At 44.6% G+C, this 18,926-nt stretch overlaps 1 protein-coding gene across 2 annotated transcripts in view; it reads left to right on the top strand.

Moving 5' to 3' along the window:
- DCC (DCC netrin 1 receptor) overlaps positions 1 to 18,926 on the top strand; it is a 1,071,808-nt gene that overhangs the window by 753,385 nt on the left and 299,497 nt on the right. For both annotated transcript variants that reach the window (XM_036244835.1, XM_036244836.1), the window contains one exon: positions 4,758 to 4,914. In XM_036244835.1, the coding sequence (XP_036100728.1) occupies positions 4,758 to 4,914 (157 nt within the window). The remainder of the gene's footprint in view (positions 1 to 4,757; positions 4,915 to 18,926) is intronic.

Below are 18,926 nucleotides of genomic sequence, written 5' to 3' on the forward strand. Positions count from 1 at the left end.
ACTGGCCAGGGCTATGAAGGTTCTTAATATACTAGTTCAAAGGCCATGATTCTTCAATTTTGAAAATACTGTAAAACCTCATTAAAATATTGTTTGTTATTTTCAACCACATATAGCCAAGCTTCTTTTTGGTAAGTTAAAAAAATTAGTTTTTAAACTATAAAAACTTGAACCAAAATTTAAATTTTACCTCTTTCTCCATTAGACCATTAAAAGCTAGAATTTGGTGTCAAGGGAGCACCACAAGACAGGGGAACAAAATGCCAAAGGCCAATAAATAAATGTTTACTCTTAGGACAATCATATGTTCCTATCATGTCACTGATGTTCCCTATTTATATTTCATTTTTATTAAATCTCCAGGATAATAAGAGTTGCAGTGAATAAAGCCTCCAGTTGATCTGGTGGCTACTCTGATAGCATTGGAGTTAATAACATGGGGAATGACCGGGAAAAAGCCTATATTGGTTGTTTGATGTTTAATGCAAATTAAATATTTTGTGATTTTATGAATATATTTTATCATCTTTCATATGCCTTATAGGAGTGGAGGTCGGGCACTGTTAATTATCTCAGAGAAAATTAATGTCCATAAAACTATATAGTAAAAATATGGCAGAAGTCTCTGCTATCTAGACGGAATATGGCTTTATAGAAAAATTAACCCAATAATGAAACTGTTACTAAGGCTATTGCAATGACATCATAAAAATATTATTATTATCATTATTATTATTAGTTTTTTGTTTCAACACTATCTATCCTTTGTATTTATATTATCTTCAGAAATCTTCTATACCTGGATTTTGCTATGAGGAAAATTCTTTTAAAAAGAGGTTCTTAAAAAAAAAAAAACTACCTTATAGTGTGGCAAATTCACCTCCTCTTCTCCATGACAACAGAAGCTGTAACCATGACAACAGTAATGGGCCAGAGAGATTAGGACCAGACTGGAGATTAGGCCTCCAAGAGCAAAGAAAAGGAGTCCTGATTGGTTCCTTATTGAGTGAGACCTTCTGTGAAGACAAGTCACCGTTGAGAGAAAGCGTGGAGGATTAGTAAGAACAAAATTAATTTCCCTGTATAAAGTAAGAAGCCGTTCCTTTGTTAAAATGTGTCCCTTCCTTTTCATATAACGACTGTTTAAATTGAAGCAAAGAGTCCATGATTAATTCTGTTCTGGGCTTTATCTGGGCCATCGGAGTGTAGACCAGCCCTGTGAGAAGACACTCCTGGGAGCCTGGGGGAAGGGCACCGTTGTGAAGACGCCTTCGCTCTCCTTGGCAGCCCCGAGTGGGTGGGAACCAGTCACTGTCGACGTGTGACCATCTAGAAGTGAGGTGCTTTGGGCAAAAAGAATTTGAAAATTTCTCTCCTGATTTCTTAACACAGATGATTTTCTAACTTCTTGAAAATTCTTCAAAGATTTTTCAAAGTCAGCATTGATCACCTTTTGTGTTTGAAAAAATCTTTTGTAAAAAAATGTTTGTGGGAATCCCATTTTCTGCGAACGGATAAAACGTACAGGCATTACATTTGAGAACATGTGCTAGGATTTCACATCTGCGCGTTGATAAATGGGGTATTTATTTTTTTAATGTACAGATGTGAGCATCTTTGGTCAAATGGTATGAATGCTTGTCATTTGAAAGAGTTTTGCCAGACTGAGTCCTGCAAAGCCTGCACTGTTACAGGCTTCAGCTGAGAGCGTAAGCGAATGCAACTCTGTGGCCAGCACCAGGCACTAGCATTCTCTAAAGTCTTGCTACTTGGACACATTTTTTAAACAGACTTTATTCAGAGAGACACTTGCAGGTGTTATTTTATTGCACTTTTATCTATCAGGTTGAACCCTATTTTAAAAATAAGATTCTTCATTATTTATTGATTTTCAGACATGCTTTTTGTATTATAGATACAAACTGGTATCTATTAGATACATATTTTGCAAATACATTGGGTCAGTGTTGCCACAGGAAGACCACCTGTCAAGAGGAAGTGAGTAAGCTGGTCTCTCAGAGGGTGGGAGCTGCCCCCAGGCCCTGGGCACTGCACACGGCGCAGCCCGCAGGGAGCGTGCTGCGAGCCAGGGCAGGGCCTCATCTGCTGCTCACGCTCTCGCTGGGCCGGAAGGCGGCCATGGAAGGGATGCTCCAGGGATGTTGCTGAATGACTGGAGCCAATGAATGCTGCTGACTGTGGACACCTGCAAGTCTCTGCCCGGAGGTGGTGCTTCTGTGCAACAGGAACATAGTGGGCTGTTACACAGGACGGTTCAGGCCCTTGGGCTCACCCTCACTTCATGGAGGAGGATGGTAGATCCATAATACCCCAGCCTGCTTCCCTCAGGGACTGGCTCGCTCAGAGGCTATGGGACCTGCACCCCCAGAGTCCCCAGGGGGCGCCCTCAGTTTCCCACCGTGCTGGCTGCCAGAGAGCTCACTCTTTCTCGCCGTTTCTCCCTGCTGCCTGACCTCCCCGCTCCCCTCTGGCGTTCCCTGGATCACCCTCCAAATAAAGCATTTGCACTTAAACCCTTCTCTGACGTCCTCCTGTGGAGGAAGCCGGACCAAGAAAAGTAAAGGACAGGAGCCAGGCCAGCAGGCAGACTGAGAAGTTTGGAGGATGATACAGAGCAGAGGGACAGGAGCAGGTGTGTCATGAGCTTCTTGCAGCGGCGGGAGGGAGGGACCGTCCTGGTGAGAGTGGCGGTGGGTGTAAGTGTGACCGGAGATAACGGAGCTGGTCTCCCTCACGCCCAGGACGGGGTCCTCGAGGGGTGAGTGGGAGAGACTCGGAATAGGGCGTACCTCGGGGTTTCTGGGCTGTGCCGTTGGGAAGAGTGTAGACACCACCGACTGAAGCAGCCCCGGAGGAGAAGCAGGCTGGACGGGGCGGAGGGGATCAGGTCATTCCCCGGCTGGTGGGAGCTGTTCACGCTGTGAGCAAGTAGGGTTTTGTGAAGAGGCTCACCAGCACCCCGTTCTGGAGAGAGGTGCTGCACATCCACGCAGCATCTCCTGCCCACCTCGCCCCCCGCCACGAAGGCTCCACTAACCTGTGGCCAGTCTTCTCTCATCCAACACTGCGCAGACCAAGAACGCCAGGGGCATAGCCAGGAAGAGGTCGGCTACGAATCTGAAGAGCCAGGAATCTTTGAAAGCTTTCTTCAGTTCTTTATTTTTTATTTAATTTAAAAATTTTTTTTATCCTCACCCAAGGACATTTTTTTTTCAAGGTGATACTTTATTTATTTTTAATTAATTAATTAATTTATTTATTTATTTTAGTTTTTAATTTTTTTGTTGTTGTTACAGATGTTTCTCCTTTTTTACCCCATTGGCACCCCCCCTCCCCATCCCCCCCCCGCCCCGTCCCTGGCTTTGTTGTCCATGTCCATTGGTCATGCATACATGCATATAAGTTCTGTGGTTTATCTCTTCCCACCCCCTCTCCCCCTCTTCTTAGGACATTTTTTTTCCATTTTTTGTTCAGATAGAGTGGGAGGGAGAGAGAGAAACATCGATGTGAAAGCGACACATCAAGTGGCTGCCACCCGCACGACCCAACCAGGGCCGGGGACAAACTGCAACCGAGGTACATGCCCTTAGTAGGAACCGAACCCGGGTCTCTCTGGACCACAGGCCGACGCTCTAACCGCTGAGCCAAACCGTCCAGGGCTTTCTTCAGTTCTTCGAAACCTCGTTCTCTGTGTAACTGGTGTGTATTTGCAGATAGATCTGTTTCTGGAACCATGGGGAAATGAGCTAGCCCCTCCCCCGAAGTGGGTTTTCTAGCTTCCAGTTCAGTTCATAGCAGCCAGCCCGTTGAGACAGTGACGGCAGGAAAGGAACCCACCTTCTAAAAGAACTGGGAAAGCATGGCTCACAGAAGCCCGTGGGAAGATTAAATGTAGGCAAATGGCTTCTTGTGATGTGGAGCCGAAATCACATGGCAAAATGAAACTCAGGTCCCCTTAGACCTGGGCACTTAGACGCATAAAAAGAAAACAGCTATACACCCAGGTGAATTATGAATTCACACACACACACACACACTCGAAAACTTCTATTACAGATTAGAAATGCTCCAAAAGTTCGAAAAACCAGGTTTCCAGTTGTGGATGATTGAGTCATTCCTATGAATCGCAATTGCTAAATTTTGCTATCTGTACAGTGATATTCTGCAAGCACGGTGCATGGCATACCTTGCTGTGTCCTCGAATTTCTTCCTGTCATTTCTCTGATGGGCAGGTAGTCCATGGGAACTGTTTCTACTTTTCGTTGGCTTCTATCCATTTTAATTTGCTTCTTTAAATTTTCTGCGGTCTTAGGAAATACATGAGAGAGCTCCCTCCAAATTGCATCGAAAACAGAGTAACAGGCTCTGAATGGAATGAGGTTGTGTAGCAACTGCTTGCTTACCTGCTGCATTTATCAATATGTGTGCGTCCGTGATTGCGTTTCCCTGTTTTATGCGAAAACAGGACACTTATTCTTACTGTCATTGATCTCATGAGTAGTAGAAACTGGAAGAATAAGAGTAGAATCAGCTACACTATTATTAGCCACCCTTGTATAAACTCCCAGGAATCCTATTACCCTCTGATTCCGTTCACTGTTTCTTTGCTTTCCTTCATTTCTTTAGCATCGAGGTGAATGGACCATGCTGTTTGCTGGTGGGTCTGCCCTGCCTCCCTGCCCTTTGCCCACCCGTGGCGCCAACACCTCTGACAGCCTCCTCTCCTTTCTCCTTAGCTGTCCCCAGCTCCAGCGTGCTCCCGTCTGCTCCCAGAGACGTGGTCCCTGTCTTGGTTTCCAGTCGCTTCATCCGTCTCAGCTGGCGCCCACCTGCAGAAGCCAAAGGGAACATTCAAACCTTCACGGTCTTTTTCTCCAGAGAAGGTGACAACAGGTAGGTGCCACCAGTGAAATTCAGCTTACCCCTCCATCTCCTTAGAAGGGCACTGTGGCGCCCTGGAGGCAGGAGGCCTTGGGCAGGGACTCCGGAGACCCTGTAGCATCTACTCTGTGTCCTCCCCTCATTACTGAACAGAGACTGTATGTCTCCTTAGCCTGTGAGGTTTTTGTAAAGTAGGACTTTTTATAGAATCAAGTTAAATCATTTCTAGAAAACTTCCTTGAAAAAAGACAAGCATGTGAATACGTGATATCAGTTTTTTTTTTTCTTCTTGATTTTCCAAGTGATAAACAGAGGGCAGAATTAGGCTATATGTTTGTGATGGATTTTCTGTTCCACTAAGCGAAGGCTCAGACGGACATGCGTACCCTTGTCCAGTTCCCTGGTGAGCCTGTCTCGTGTTCCAGCTCACCGGCTGGGTTAGCTCTTTCAGGACTGGCTGGGCAAGAGGCCCCACTCAGACCTTTTGCCTGGCTTCATGGAAAAGCTTGTTTCCTATCCTTTTCTTCTGTTGGTTTATAGAAATCTTAGTTCTGGACTTCTGCTGACGGGTATGTGTCCTCAAGCAAACAGCCCTGGCCAGTTTGTTTCAGCAATTAGAGCGTCGGTCCGCGGACTGAAGAATTGCAGGTCCGATTCCCATCAGGGGCATGTACCTCAATTGCGGTTTGGTCCCCAGCCCTAGTTGGGGTTGTGTGGGAGCCAACCAACAGATGTGTCTCTCTCACATCAATGTTTTTCTTTCTCTCTCTCTCCCTCCCACTCTGTCTGAAGATAAATGGAAGAGTATCCTTGGGTGAGGATTTAAATAATAATATTAATACTACTAATAATAATAACAACAATAACAATAATTTACCCAACATTTTAGGTGTGCTATAAAAGCAGGGAGTTTTTTTTTTTAACATAATATCTAGTTTGCCATATTATTTAAAATGGAATTTTGTAGTATTTGTCTGTGTGGTTGTTATCATTATTATAGATCATTAATGATCAACATTTGAACTTATGCATTTGAATGTAAGTATGGTCCATGTCTGGAAAATTTTATTTAAGATTAAAGCAAACATCTGTAAACATCTCACTTAAAAGAAATCAGAAAGATGGGTTCTCTTCATAGGCCTTTGCCATCTCTTCCAAGGGCACCTGTAAGATTTGCTCCCCCTCGTGGACAGTTGGAAATCCTGTACTGCCCGTTACAGGTGCTCAAAGAGATCAGCGTGTGAAAGTTCAGTTTGCTTCAAAGAAAGTGTCACCAGATCCCTAGATTCTGTAGAGAAGAAAACTTATTTACAAATATACTTGACATGCTCCTCACACAGGGAGAGGATGTCATCATATGCTCTTCAACAGATGAGGATTTTTACAGCTAAGGCCTGTATAAGGTGTCTGTTCACTTGGCTGAGTACTGAGTTCCACGTTTTCTTCCATATTAAACCTCCTCTTATATACAACCCCTCTAAAGTGGGCACCCTCGTAGGCAGGGGTTTCTGGGATGTGGCAGCTTCTTTCATCTTGTGAGAAGGACTACATTCCCTTTCTGTTAAGTATAACAGCCAAAGAAAAGGGAACCTATCTTATGCATCTACATATGTGGAATAATGTTGGGGTGTGGTGGCATGGGGCAAGTGGAAGAGAGGGAGAAGGAAAAGGAGAGAGAGACAGAGAGAAATGGCAAGTGCCCTGGTGGGCCCCAGCTGTTGGAGGATGGAGCTCAGCCTGGCTGTCTATCATCATTCATTCTTCCCCAGAAGAGCGGACTTGATCGCTGTCCCAGGTACTCCAGTGCCCACGGAAGTGCTGACAGAGAGCATGTGGGCAGAAGCTGGCATCAGATGCGAGGCTTCTGGTCTCATACTTGTGAGTGCTTTAAGCACATCGTGATCTTCAGGACCCCCTGGGACTTAAAGGGACAATAGTGGTTGGATGGCATTTAGTTCAAAATGCTACAGAGTGGTATTTAGTTGGAAATGCTACCGTGTGCTAATCAGAATAGTACAACTTCTCTCATGCTGTGTCTCAAATGTTTTCATTTCTAATTCACAGCAACAGTTAAAGTAGATCCTTTTTCAAGTGTCTATTTCCTTTACAGTTTGACCTGACTTCAACCTGAAAGGAAAGAAGCCCACGCACACAGATAGCCTGTATCCCCAAGATCGTTCATGTCCACGAAGGGGCAGGCATTGTTTTACTCCCAATTAGGGCCATGACCTTCTGATAGTCTCAGTCCTTTGGATCTCAGTGTGCATGGTTGTGAAAACTGCAGGTGATAATTCTTGCCCAGCTGTCTTCGTGCGTCTAAAGGATTTCCTAGAGGCACCTTAAATTCGGCTGGCCCCAAATCACACTCACTGTCTCCTCCTTAAATATGTTTTGTTTGTTTGTTTATTTATGTTAGTTCTTCCATTCTGTTGACCAATAAAAACCAACAACAACAAAAAAACCAAGTCATGTTTTACTCCTCCCTGCCTCTCAACACTGCCATTAGTCAGCAAGTCCTGTCAGGTCTCCCTTGGTCACAGGTGAGCCATCCCCCCTTTATTCTGCTTTCTTCAGCATCACTTACCTGGTCTCTGACAAAGGCTTCTCACCTTCTCATCCATCCTCTTCACTGCCTCCAGTTATCTTTTTGAAATACAGTTTGGATCACTCACGCCACTGCTAAAAAAAATATATAAATGTTCTTAAATGGAAATATAAAAATTTTATGTAGAGACATACTCATAATAACTTCCAAACTCGTTTGAATAGAAGTCTATCTCCAGTCAATCTATAGAGTGTGGTTCCTATAATCTGCAATGGTTAAAATGTTCCACTTAAGTCCAAATGGCTGGATATGGAAATGGAACTAATATTTATGAAATGTGTGACTTTTGTGCTTTGAATGATGTGAAAGAGAAGAATAACATTGTTCTGCTGTCACCAACAAAGGGAAGATAAATTCTGGCTCTCAGAATTACTATGATAATTAATTGAAAAAATTCAAGTAAAGCATCCAGGTCAGTCACTGTACGTACACAGAATGGAGAGGCTCAGGGCTCAGAATACTGTGGGCTCAGAGACAATATGGGAGAAAGGCTAAAAATAATGCTCAGAGTGTGGGAAGGAAGAATAATAATAGTTTGCTATTTTTTGTACGAACCATCTATTTTTATAACTGCTGACTGTTTTCTACTTATAATACAATTCTATCCTTATCTGTTGAAATCTGTCTTCTCTTTCGACTCCAAGGATCCGTTCTCCTTACCCCATTGGCCATTCACGCTCATAGTCATACCATGGTCCTCCTCACCACCAATCACGGCGACCTCTCCATGATCACTGAACACCAGACTTCATCCACACTTTCTAGGCTTATTTTCCTATCTTCTATTTAGACTCCAGTTACAACAAATCTGTGATTCCACAGGGTCCTACAATTCATTGGTTCTTCAGCATTTTCATTATTGGGCATCCTTCAGGAGTTTCTTCACGTGTTGAACAGCTAAAATCCCATGGCAAATCATTACAAACATCCAGCCATGTTTTGCTTACTGCTCTCTCTTTTCGTATTAATTTCTTGGCAAAACCAACTCAAGTAAATGTAATTTTCTACCTCCTCTTTACTTGCACTCTTGTAGATGAATATATAACTGTGCTGACTGCCCTTTAAATTCATAGCTACTCATCTAAAATTGGCCCTCATGCTGCCAGAGATGATATTACATTTATCAATCATCCTGTCTCACACATGTGCCCAGTGATAGTTCATGCCTTTTCCTTTCTCCTCAAATCTCCAAGACTTTCCCTCTTTTCCTCACTCCTAGTTGACCTCTCTTCTAGTTTCCTGGAAAATATATCTACCCAAGTGCGTCTTTAAGCATATCATCTGTCTTTTTTAAAAGCTCTATGAAAACCGCCCAGCCTCTAACGTAAGGCCAACCTGCACTCAGGCATTAGATCCCATCCTTTCTTACAAAGAAGAGACTGTCAGCCAGCCATTCTTTCTCCTTCTCATCAATTTTTCCCACTCCAGTGGATCATGTCCATCGGCACACGAGCATGTAGTTGTATATTTTCCTTCTCAACTAACTCTCCCGTGATCCCATTCCTCTCCTTTATAACTGGATTCTGTTTCCTTTTATAGCCACATTTGTGAGTTGTTTAGCTTCACTCCACTGCCTCAACTCATATTTCAACTGTTATTCTGTCCCTAGTATTTCACGTAACTCCTCTTATCAAGGTTCACCAGTGACCTCCGTGTTGCTAACCCCAGATAGTCAGTTTCTGGTTTTCACATTACTTTAATAGTCAGCACATTTTGACACATTGTATTACTTCCTCATTCATGAAGCCCATTCTTCTGGGCTTTCCTGTTCTACTGCAAACTCCCTGGCCACTCAATTTTAGGTTCTTTTACCGTTTACCCCTGATCCCCCTCACCTGTGGCTATGGGCTTGCCCTAGCACGCAGGCTCTGGTGATCCCTTTCATCCAGTTTGGGGCCGTTTTGTCAACATGCTGATGTCTTGCAAATTTGTATCTCTGGTCCTGACATTTTACCTGAATCATGTATCCAAATCCCTTCTTGATGTTCAACTTGGATTTCCCATGAGCATCAATTACTGATTAAAAAACCAAATACCTATTTTCCTTCAACCCAAATCCCCCTTCAAATACTTTATCATTCCAGAAGTTCCTTCATCTCACTGAAATCTTTATATTTTTTACAAATCAGACCAGAATCCTCAGAGTAATCCTTAATCCCTCTTCTTCTTACACTCTACACCAAATCCATCATCAAGTCTCGGCATTACTGTCAAAATATATCCGGAATCCATGAAATAATATGATACCTGATGTTTGCTACATAATAATACTAAAAGACTGGTTATGGCTTTGTATTTTCACCTGAGTGAGAATAAACTGGTTGATCATATTATTGTTTAATTTTGTATCACTTAAAGTTTTCCATAATAAAAAATTTAAATCGAAGAGGTAAACGAAAATAAAACGTATACTGAATACTATCACTTCTTGAGCCCTTTGACTACCAGCAAGTCTGATCTGAAAGTTGCCAATCATCTCCCAAGTCTGTTTTCAGCATAGCAGCTGGGGCAAAGTTCTTACAACATGTCAGATGGTGTCATCCCTCCTCCTCAAAACCCTGCAATGACTCTCTCTCGCTTATTCAGATATAACACAGAAATTCTTCCTGATCTGCCTCTTGTCTCCTTCCCAGCTTCATCGTTTCCTATCTTACGATATTCCTGTTTGCTCACTCCTTTTCAGTTCCTCTCGCCTCCTTGTGTTTCCTAAATATACAAAGAATTCCCCTCCTTGAAGATGTTTGCCACACTTACCGTTCAGTCTGCCTCCGATGCTGCTCCCGCTGCAAACCACATGGACTGTTCTCTAACTTCCACCATGTGTTTGCCCAAAGGCACTTTTCCTCGAGGTCTGTCCTGCCCCTAGCATTCCTTCTGCCCCTTTCACATTCTCGTTTTTCTCCACAGCTTTATTACCTTCTACTTATTGTTTCCTGAATCCCCTTTCTGACCACCAGAATGGAAGCTTCCTGTTGGCAGGGATGTTTTATCTCCTTTATTCACTGAGCTGTGCTCAGCACGTAGAGGAATACCTTCCCCGCAGAATTACTTATTGAACTGAAGCCCTAACTGAAATGTCAATTACTATGTGGAACTCTCCAAGGTCCTCCAGGTCTGTAGTCATCAATTTCTCCTCTCTCCTCTCCTTTTATTTTCATTAAGTCGCCGTGGCAACATTTGCTACCTTTTGTCTGGTTTTGTGTTTGTTTGAGTGCATGTGTGTTTCCTTTCCTGATGTTTGAGGCTAGATCTTATTTATAATTCCATCCCCAAGTGTCTAGTACCATGACTTCTGTAGACATTTGCTGATTGGAGCTGATACAATAAAAGTGGCTAAGATACCCATGTGGTATTCTTAATAGATTTTTTTGTTCTTAAGCAATAAAACAAATAGTGTTACTGATGAGAGTGCATAAGCTCACTGCAGTTCAATAGCAACTTTTTTTAATTTAGGAAAAAAGTCGATTTTGAAATTTGATTCCGACATCCCGTTTCATTTTGTGTTTACTAGCTCTCGACTCGAGTAAATATATGCCATATGTTGCTGAGCTGTCACACTCCTGTGCTCATATAGGTTTATTTGGCTCCTTAACACAATGGCTTTCTAAAAGGTGGATTGCCCTGGCCGGTTTTGCTCAGTGGTTAGAGCATCAGCCTGTGGACCAATGAGTCACGGGTTCAATTCCGGTCAAGGGCACTTACCTTGGTTACAGTTCATCCCTGGCCCTGGTCCGGATGGTGTGGGAGGCAGCCAGTTGATATGTCCCTCTCACATTGATGTTTTTCTCCCTCTCCCTCTCTGTCCCCCTCTCTCCTTCCCTCCCACTCAGTCTGAAGGTAAATGGAAAAATATCCTCAGATGAGGATTACAAAAATAAGTAAAAAGTAGTGGATTGAACATTTGCCTCAGATTAGCAATGACTTTGTCAGACAAATCCCTGTAGCTCGGATCATTAATCTGTCTGACTGGCTAATGGTATCAGTAATGCAAGCGCCATAGGAGACATTTTTTATTCAGCCCCTTGGTTGCTTTCGTTCCGTAACTCAGAGAGCAGCATACACTCTAGAACCTGAAAGCCAGAATTCAGAAAACACCGTTGCTTCAGGGATGTCCAACGATTCCCTCTTAGCACCTAAAAACCAGTGGCCTTGAAAGAGAGCTTTTGAATCACAGTCCAACTTCCTTCTGCTTGAACACTGGTGCTCAGGGGAGGCTGAAGTCACATGCCCAGGCCCACAGAGTAAGCTTGAATGGGAGCAGGTATTTATTGAGCACTTACTGTGCCAGATGCCAGACTAGGCATTTTACATAAATTATCTTATCTAATCCACACAAAACATTATCCAGATGAGGCCTCACACAGAAGTTGACTCCTCTGTGATACAGCTAGTGAGCGGTGGAACCAGGATTTAACGCAGGCCCCGCTGCAGAGCCCGTGCTCACAATCACTATGTTCGCTTCCTCCTAACTGATTAACCTGGCAAAGAACCAAGCTTTCTTGATATTGTCAGAATTATGACATGGATTTCTTCTATAGGCTTATTTCTGACAATTTTCTCATTTAATGGCTCAGTTGATTTGCATCATTTACTTACCATATAAAATTACAGGAGCAAACTTTTAAATGTACGTACAGAACATCAGACCTCCCCCTTGGTAATCTGAAGTCACTTATGGAGGGTGACACAGTGTAGCTGAAAGTTTAAGGCTTGGTGGCCCTGGAATTGAATTGCATGGGTTACAGTCCTGGCTCAGAATTTTACTAGCTGTGTGATCTGGAGCCAATTCCTGGCACCTCGCTGTCCTCACTTGGGATCGTAAAGTATCCGACCAGTAAGGTTGTGATGCGTATCAAACAAAGTTAAGGAAAAGTGCCTAATAACACGCCCCAGACCCCTCAATTCTTGTTAGCCGGTGCCATGTGCCAATCATTGTGTAGGTTGGAAACAAAAGTCAATGAAGTACAGATATTCTCCAGTGCATCACTAGAAAGGACTTGGCTACTTTCACAAACGATAGCCAATTTGATCCTGAGATAAAGCAGGAATGATAATCTCCATGTTACAGGAAGTCCAAAAAAGACTGCCCGCAGAGCTACACAAGGAGTAAATACTAAAAGCAGGATTTAAATGCAAGGTTTCTAGTCCGATGATCTCCTCACTGTACCATACAAAGTAACAGATATTCCCTAAAAGCGGTACATAGAAAGGACCGCGGGGCTTCAGATGAGAGAAGTAAAAACACTTTCATGAGCATCATTGAGTTTAATCCTCACAGTAGCTCTGTGAGGTAGGCAGATAAGTGACTGGTATCTTTATTTTGCAAATAAAGCAAGGAAGGCTGCTCAAGATAGCCCCTGACTTGCTCCAGGTCACATGCTGATTTTGTGGCAGAACAAAGCCTGGGTCTTCCAGTGTGCAACTCTGTACGCTTCCCATTGCTTTGTGCTGCCTCAGAAACCCTCTGCTCGCTGCTCGGGATTAGAGGCTGCTGCCCATGATTGACATGGAGGATTCGTTTCATAACTCACCGTGCGTTCGACTTTCTGCATGGTGCTTACATATTCTTCTCCTGCTCTTCAGAGTTGAGGACTGTGCAGCTGATGAAGCTTGTTACTGTGAAGGGGGTGGGTTGTGATGGAAACAGAGCAAGACTCAGAATCCAAAGCACCCCTTTCTGGCCCTGGCTGCAGGCTTGCCAGGGTTCGCCCTCCTCTCACCCTGCTTCTCAGCGAAATGTCAGTCCCTGTCCTTTCTGCCTCCAAATGTTCTTAGATCATTGAGTGAGAGAGTCGTGATTTAATTCTTCCAATGGAATTAATAGGTATTTTAAAATATGCCATCTATAAATGCCATGTGTAAATGAATGACCCTTTTTTCCCCTTGTAAGTTGACTGTCTAGCACTGTGATTGAAATCAGAGAGGCACCAACAGTCTCTTTGGAAGCAGTTAAAAGTGTGGGGAGGGTCATCCTACTGATGAACCTGTAGCTGCACACAAAGTTAAGAGCTATAAAGGAAAGGGCCATGCTTCTCCAAGGGAAGTCAGGAGATGTGCCTGATGTCCATGGCATCGTTAGACTTGCATTTTGAAAAGATCACAGTGGCCGCACAGTGGAGCTTTGGCCAGCGACAGCAGGTGGACGCTGGGAAGCCATTTAGCAGGCTTTGCAGAAGTCTAAGCTAGAGAGGATGCTGGGTCAGGTTAAGGGTATATCAGTGGAGATGGAGCAGCGGTGACAGATTCTAGAGGTATTTAGGGAGCAAAATGGACAGGACCAGGTGATGGATTGGACATTAATGGCGAGAGAAAGGACGTTTTCAAACATAGCTCCTAGGTCTCTGGCTTACTTAAGCGGGTAGACGGTGGGACAATTGCTAAGTGAGATGGTTTGGGGAGGAAGAGCAGCGGTTCTGTTTCAGACGTGGGGTCTGGCACACCTCACCAACATCCGGGTGCGAATGCCGAGCAGGTCCTTGAAAGCAGGGAGCAAGTCCAGGTCAGGTCTATAGATCAGGAATGTGCTGCATATAGATGGTACCTGCAGCTAGAGAGGGGTAAGACCGCACCCCTCCCCCCCAGAGAAACAAACCAGAAGAGGGCCCGGAGCCGAGCCAGGTGTATTGTGGGGGCTTTGGCTGCAACTGAACAGCATAAACCATTTTAACCAAAACTGTTTTCGGTGAAAGAACCTTTTGTGTGTTGTTGCAGTCGTGATATGTGACTTGTCTCTAAGATGTTTGCTAGATGCCGAAACAGAGAGTATACGAAGGCAAAGTGTTTAAAAGCCTATTTCTCAGACTGTGCTTAGGAAAAAAAAAAAAACAGAAATTTTAAACAAAATGTTGTAGACATACCTCTGACCAAGAAGATGGTCTCCGTTCCTCACTGTGCTTTGTGTGATGGTGAGTCTCCTCTGAACCTGTCTGTTCTTCATGACAGCGCCCTTTACGAGGTCTGTGCGTCTGGGGTGACAGAGGGTAACATTTGGGCGTGTTACTTTGGTTGCTGCTGTGTGAACCCTGTTCCCTTGGCCAGTGCTTCTTAGCCGGGGAGCGGGCAGACTGCTCAAGCCGCAGTACCTGGCTGTCTGGTCGGGGGCTCTGACCTCTTTCCCTCGGATCATCAAATAAAACAGTGACAACAGCCAACACGAAGATGAAGATAGCCATCTGGGGCGAATGAATCAAAATAATGCCTACTTTTATGTCAGATCAGCAAAAATTACATTTTTTTGGTGTGCCGCAGAATTTAATAATTAGTTTATGTGTGCCCTGAGCTGAAAAAGGTTGAACATCGCTGCCCTATTCTGGTAAACACTGTATTTCAGTTTTGAAATCTTCTCATTATTGCACCATTCCTTCTCTCCCTAAAGAAATAAAAATGGAAGTGGGGTGAATAAAAAGATGTTAAAAAATTTTTTCATTAAAAATAGCATAGTTCCTCCCTTACAAAGGAACCTTAATGTGACTCTTACCTCTTGAAGCAGCTAATTAAACATTAGATACATCAACACAGCTTTTGTTGGTCACCTCTCGGCTGTAGCTAAGTGTTGACACCCTGGTACAGGTAGTCAAGACAACATGTGTTTACTTAACATGTATACTAGAAACATGTTATAAATGATCCACTGGAAAAAAACAAAACAATATCAGGCTTAATCTTGAATCTCTGTTTACTTCTGCAATGTTGATATGGAAGTGCTGAATTCAGCTACAAAACAAAACAAAGGAGGAAACACACCGGTGATTTTCCATCCCCGGGATGAATATCAGATTCCAACAACTTCTGCGCATCGATTTCTCTCTCTCAGTTTTCACAGAGGGAACAGAGCCTCAGGGGGTGAGAGGGTGTGCCAGAGGCCACCCACCCAAGCTGGGATGGGTCCTGGATCGAACCCAGCTCTGTGGGCACCTGTGAGACCACACTGTGTGGAGAGAGGATGCCGTTATTCTATTACAATTTTCTCATTGACTTATGCGTTCATTTAAAAGGTTGTGAACACCATCAACACAGTCATCCTTTATACTCAGTGGGAATATATGCTGAGTGTCAATAAAATGCAAATGGACTATGGCTTCTCTTCTAAAATAATTCACAATCGAGTCAGAGACAGACGTGTCTATTAATACGACGGGATGTGTGCTACAGTCAGTGTAAAAAGCAAAAAGCAAAGAAGAGAGCATTTAATGCTGCTGGAACCAGAGGGTATCATGATAGGAACCTACAGCAAGGAGATGTCATTTGAATTAGATTTGGAGAATGAACACGCTTTCGCCAAACCAAAAAAAGAAATGTGAGTCAGGAGAGGGCAACTCCGGGCTGATCCAAATGGAACAGAACAGAGCGATGACAGACAGAAGGACAAGACCAGGGAGCAAGGGCGCGATGTGGTTTGACGCAAGGGGAATGACTCGCTGCGGATTAGTGTGAACAGGCTTAGCTCACATCTTAAGGTCTTTGGACCTTGGCCCAAGGAGCTGAGATTGTACAAACCACAGAATAACAGCCAGCTCAAGGTGTGGGGCGTGGAGTTGACAGATGATGCATGTAGAAGAGAACATCTGTCAACAGAAGATAGAAAGAAGTGGGAAAACCGATGACCACGAACTAGGAAAAGCGGCTACTATAATGCCGTACGTTGTAAGTACAAACCAGAGCAGGACCAGTTCCCGGCACGGGACACCACAGCCTACCCTGAGCCAGTCTCAGTGCCGTTTTGGCAGGTTTACATTCCCTGTCACCACGCCTCCCTTCGTGACCCCAAACGGGCAGGACCTACAGACTGAGCTCAGAAAAGCAGCAGCAACACTGGTCATGGGTCAAAGTGTGCGCTTCTAGAACACAGCAGTCATTTCCCAAGAAACCTCAACCACGTAACCCAAAGCATTAAACACTAGAGTTTATACAAAAGAAGTGCTTGTAAATAAACTCGTGTCGGTCTCGGTGGATAGGTCCAGGAGGCAAGCTGCCTACAGCTTTTTCAGCCCACGGGAGATGAAATTGTGCACTTAGACTCTGTGTGGATTTCCAGTGAATGGATCGCACATGAATGGAGTCTAGAAGGCTCGGATGACTTACTCCCTGTACTTCAGTCCGTTTTCCTTGAACTTGCCTGAACCCCACGGTACTAACTGAGAGCGGAGGGGAAGGTGGAGGAATGGAGTTTTGTTGGACGGTGCATCTGCCACCCGACGCCACGACTCCAAGCTCTGCGGATTTGAAGGGTCATTCCGTCTGCAGAGCCAGAGGAGAGAACTTCACTGAGAGCGGAAGGTCTGGCTCCTGCTGCTGTGCAGGAGCAGTCGGTGCAATGATGGTGACAGGCAGGACACGCCAGCACAGTAACCGGGCACACTCTAACATCTCTGTCCTCTGTTCTTCCGAGCCCAGCGTGAGCAGGGAGGAAATCTAATGCCTCGCTGCTTAAGCGTGCAGGTGTTGGAGAGTTGAACTACGTTAGGGGGCCGACACTGGCTCGGTTGTGGGATTAGGGAAAGACAGAGTAGAAACTGCCTTTTCAAACTCAGATTTTACTTGTTGGGAAATGACTTGCATGCTTTCTTTCCAGCTACGAAAGCCTGAAAGGGGTGATCAGAAGCCTCCTGTGAATCCCGGGGGCTTGAAACTGGACAAGTCTGTGAAGAGCGATGTAGCAGGAAGTGCCATTTCTCCAGACTGCGTTTGTATCACGTTAGCGGTGTGATGTTCCCCCCAGTAGGACCTGGGGAAGCATCAGGGCAGCCTGGCAACAAAGCCAGACACTGGCGTGGACATCAGATGTGGCAGGGCCGGCCGACTCGGTTGTGGAAGGCAGGGAACCACCCGCTCCCTCTCAGGTGCTGTCAAGGAGACCTCCACCTTCTACCGTCATCTATTTTTAATTCCTGGGACCTGTTCAGTACCCCTAGAGGTTACCGAGCACCCGGCACCAGGCCTGCTGCTTTCAATTTTTATAAAAGCTCTAAGGTAAACATTGTTAATGGCACCAATTAGCATTCAAGGAATCGGGGGCTCAGGAAAGTTAATAAGAAAATCTAAACAGAGTAAGAATCCTGAATCCACCCCGGCCAGTGTGGCTCAGTGGTGGAGCATGGTCTCTGCACCAAGAGGTCAGCAGTTCGATTCCCCAGTGCAGTAGGCAGCAGATGGGTGTTTCTCTCGCGCTCCTTCTTCCTTCCTCTCTTTCGCCAAAATCCATAAAAACAATTTTTACAAAATTTTTTAAAAAATCAAAGAATCGTGCCCTGGCCGGTTTGGCTCAGCGGTTAGAGCGTCCACCTGCGGTCTGGAGAGACCCGGGTTCGGTTCCCGCTAAGGGCCTGTACCTCGGTTGCAGTTTGTCCCCGGCCCTGGTTGGTCGTGCGGGTGGCAGCCACTCGATGTGTCCCTTTCACATCGATGTTTCCCTCTCTCTCTCTTCCTCTCTCTCCCTCCCACTCTGTCTATACAAAAAATGGAAAAATGTCCTCGAATGAGGATAAAAAAAAAAAAATCAAAGAATCGTGAATCTGCTCTATAGTCTACATAGCATTTTGCTGTGAACCCGCTTTGATGTGATAAGCAGATTTCTGAACAAAGGTGACATATAAAATGAAAACATGAAATGGTTATTTAAAGCCATGAAGAGACCACCGTGAAGACACTAGAGGCCAATCATGGGCGGCAGTTGCAAGCACATGGCTAGAGGTGGGCCGTGCGGAGGGCCCGGAGTACGTATTTAATGTATTGGCAGCACTAGATAAAATAATGCCCACTGCTATAACAAATAATGTTCAGAACTGCTTGGTTCTATAAAACAGAAAAAGGAGGTTAGTGACTGAAGACCGTTCTGCTCCCAGCTCTCCTCCAGAATTCTTGCAAACTTGGGCTCCTGCATCATTGGTGCAGGCTCTGGAGGTCACCCTGCCTGCCTGCCCCGCCCCCGCCCCCGCCCCCCCCCCCCCCACGCACAGCTGTGGGAAGGGAACATGGGGGAAACCATACAGGGTGGGGCAGAAGTGGGTTTACAGTTGTGAGTACGTGAAACACAAAGTTTATTCCTGTATTGTTGTTTATTAATTACTCTATTATTTTTCTATGTGAATAACTGTAAACCTACCTTTGGCCCACCCTGTATGTGTGGTGTTCTGTGCCAGGCTGGGAGTGAGCACACATCACACACACTCAGCTTCATTGGTTATACCAAGGCACATGGCCTCATCTAGACCCCAGAGGGGCTGGAAATACAGTCCAGCACATGAAGAAGAAGAAATGGATTGAGGATGAGTCAGCCAAGTCTCTGCCATACTAGCAAAGTGATATCGGAGTGAAATATATGCCCACAAATCACCATTCATTCCCTTAAACCGTTTCGATTTCTCTTTTTGGAAGCCTAATTTGCCCTGGTAGAAAAAAAAAAAATGGGTTTATTCTAAAT

The sequence above is a fragment of the Molossus molossus genome, unplaced genomic scaffold, assembly GCF_014108415.1.
Source record: "Molossus molossus isolate mMolMol1 unplaced genomic scaffold, mMolMol1.p scaffold_m16_p_6, whole genome shotgun sequence".
Taxonomy (NCBI): Eukaryota; Metazoa; Chordata; class Mammalia; order Chiroptera; family Molossidae; genus Molossus; species Molossus molossus.